Source organism: Eimeria tenella, genomic scaffold (assembly GCF_000499545.2).
Source record: "Eimeria tenella Houghton genomic scaffold, Eth_scaff3271, whole genome shotgun sequence".
Lineage (NCBI taxonomy): Eukaryota > Apicomplexa > Conoidasida > Eucoccidiorida > Eimeriidae > Eimeria > Eimeria tenella.
In genome coordinates, this window is record NW_013543104.1 from 645 (window position 1) to 3633 (window position 2989).

Here is a 2989-nt window from a genome sequence, read left to right on the forward strand (position 1 = left end):
TACTGCTGCTTCTGCCAGTGCAGCTGCTGCTGCTACTGCTACTGCTGCTGCTGCTGCTGCTGCTACTACTACTGCTGCTGCTGCTGCTGCTGCTGCAGACGTGGATCCTCAAGGCGATGTGCCCACGCGGCTGCTTGGCCGAGCGGAGCTCTACGCGTTCGTGGAGACCCTAAACCCTAAACCCTAAACCCTAAACCCTCGCAGTGTCCTCTAGAGTCGAGCAGCAGCAGCAGCAGCTCCCTAGGGCTGCTGCAGAGCTGCACGGAGACTAGCTGCTGCTGCTGCTGCTACTGCTGCTGCTGCTGCTGCTTTCAGGCAGCAAATGTTTTGCCGCCTGTGGCACGTCTCAGCCTGTACAGGAAAGAATATAAAGAAGGTCAGCAGACCCTAAACCCCAAACCCTAAACCCTAAACCCTCGAGAAACCCTAAACCCTTCTTTGCGGGCGCTCGTCAACCGCAGCTGCCTGCGGAAAGAGCTATATAAAAAGCGAGGGTTTAGGGTTTGGGCTAGGGTTTAGGGTTTATTCCTTAGAGCTAGGGTTTAGGGTTACTCCTCAGGGCTAGGGTTTAGGGTTTAGGGTTTAGGGTTTGCGTTCAGATGTTCATTGACATGGCACAGCTGATCCTCGCGAATGGGATGCTTTGGGAGCTTGACTACCACGAAGTAAACCCTAAACCCTAAACCCTAAACCCTAAACCCTAGGTGTCCGGAGTTGAGGATTTGCTGCTGTGTGCGTGTTCGCGCTACTGCTTGGATTTAGTTAGGGTCTAAGACTTCTAGGGTTTAGGGTTTCCAGGACTTCGCTAGGGTTTAGGGTTTGGGGTTTAGGGTTTAGGGTTTGTCTGCAGGAAAGCAGCTCCGAGGAAAGCGACGAAGACCGCTGTGCTATTATGTGATCCGAACTAAACCCTAAACCCTAAATCCTAAACCCTAAACCCTAGATGCTTGGCCAAAGTCGTAAACCCTAGCTTTCAAACCCCAAGGGTTTTCTCAAACAGGCGTTTGGCTTGAGGGTTCCGGTTTGGGCCAAACCCTAAACCCTAAACCCTAAACCCTAAACCTCCTTTTAGCGACAAAGTAGATGAAGGCTTTCAGCCCTCCCAAAACAAACATAAACCCTCCAGCAGCAGCAGCAGCAACCCCGTTGCTGCTGCTGCTGCAGCAGAAGCTGCCTTCGCCGCAAACCCCTATAGTGTACCCAGGGGGCCCCCCCCCAGTACCCTTTGGGGGCCCCCCGGGGGCCCCCAAGGGGCCCCCCGTGCCTTCGGGGGGCCCCCCACGGGGTCTGTTAGTACCCTCTAGGGGGCCCCCAAGGGCTCCCGTACCACCTGGGGGCCCCCCGGGGGCCCCCCCAGGGGCCCCCTCAGGGGCCCCTTCGGGGGCCCCTGTGGGTTTGGGGGGCCCCCAAGCTTGTGAAATGATAAGAAGGGGTTTATATTTGCCGCTGCACTCTTTGCTGCTGCGCTCCTGCCTGCTGCTGCTGCTGCTGAACTGCAGCAGCAGCAAGTCCCCTGTACGTACACCCCAAAATGCCTGGTCCAGCGACACGACCTGCACTGTTGCTGCTGCATCTGCTGCTGTTGCTGCATCTGCTGCTGCATTTTCTGCTGCTGCTGCTGCTGCATCCGCTGCTGCATTGTCCGCTGCTGTTGCTGCTGCATTTGCTGCTGCTGCTGCTGAGGGGCCTCTTCTGGGAAGCGAAATCTTCACCTTCCCAGAGATATGCCCCTCATCCTCCTGTTGCAGCTGCTGCTGCTGTTGCTGCTGCTGCTGCTGGTTCGGGGGTATTGTGTAGGTGAGCAGCAAAGATTTGCTGCTGCTTTTAAATTTGAAGTTTTTGAAGTCCAAAACAAAAGGCTCTGGAGCCACGCTGGCGGACTCAATAACCCCCAGCGCGAAGCTGCTGCTGCTGCTGCTGCTGTCTGTGTTGCTGCTGCAGGTGCTGCTGTCAGTGCTGCTGCTGCTGCTGGCCTCGCTGCTGCTGCTGTCGCAGCTGGAGCGTGCTTTGGTACTGCTGCTTATCGCTGCTGCTGCGGCTGCTGCAGCGTAAAGGGCCTCGCCGCAGATGTCCACTCTGCTGTTGCTGCTGCTGTTGCTGCTGCTGCTGCTGTTGCTGCTGCTGCTGGCGGCGCGGCACTGCTGTACAAGCCGCTGCAGCTGGCCTGGTGGAACTAAGTCTCTGTGGGGAGAAGAAGACTGTGTTGCTGCTGCTGCTGCTGCTGCTGCAACTCGCTGCCGCTGCAGCTTCGCCTCCCGTTGCTGCAGCAACCCATAGCCGAAGCAGCAGCAGCCACACGCAGCCGCAGCAGCAGAAAGAATGGGAGATATGAATAAATTTTGCTTCATCTTCTGCTGCTGCTGTTGCTGCTGCTGCTGCTGCTGCTGCTGCTGGAGAGGACCCGCGGTGTCTGGGGGCCCCCGAAGCCTGGGGGCCCCTAGGCAGCAGCAGCAGCAGCAGCAGCAGCAGAATGTGCTGCAAATTTCTGCTGCAGCAACAGAGGAGAAAATAAAGAGCTAAGTAAAGGCTCTTTGAGGGTACCTTAAAAAGGTACCTCTGCTGTTGCTGCTGCTGCTGCTGCTGCGGCTGCTGCTGCTGCTGCCGCATGCGTCGATTGTGCCCCACAGTGTACTTCTGCGGTTTAGAGATTTTGCTGCTGTGGGTGTCACCAAATTCAATTTGCTGTCAAGAATTTGAATTTAAAGTCTAGGGTTTAGGGTTTAGGGTTTAGGGTTTAGGGCCATCGCCACCAGCCCAGCCTTCCGCAGCAATCGGCCGAGCTGCTCAGCAGCAGCCGCAGCAGCAAAGCAGCAAAAGCAACAGCAGCAGCAGCAAAACAGCAGCAGCAGCAGCAGCAGCAGCAATAAGCGCGGCCGCACGACAGATGGCGGAAGGCAGGGCGGCTGGCAAGCGGCAGCAGCAGCAATCAGCAGCAGCAGCAGCAACAGCAGCAGTGGCAGCAGCAGCAACAGCAGCCTGAGAAGCAGCG

General features: G+C 57.1%; 2 protein-coding genes across 2 annotated transcripts; one reads left to right on the top strand and one right to left on the bottom strand.

Moving 5' to 3' along the window:
- Window positions 1-98: 98 nt before the first annotated feature.
- ETH_00043475 (Ras family domain containing protein, putative) lies at window positions 99-898 on the top strand (the record flags this gene model as incomplete). Its single annotated transcript, XM_013376241.1, has 4 exons — window positions 99-156; window positions 316-376; window positions 600-665; window positions 851-898. Coding segments are annotated over 4 exons (233 nt in total), but the record flags the coding sequence as incomplete, so codon positions are not given.
- A 151-nt stretch (window positions 899-1049) lies between these two features.
- Window positions 1050-2348, bottom strand: ETH_00043480 (uncharacterized protein; the record flags this gene model as incomplete). Its single annotated transcript, XM_013376242.1, has 1 exon — window positions 1050-2348. One exon carries the CDS (start codon window positions 2346-2348, stop codon window positions 1050-1052), a length of 1299 nt encoding a protein of 432 aa, XP_013231696.1.
- Window positions 2349-2989: the final 641 nt, after the last annotated feature.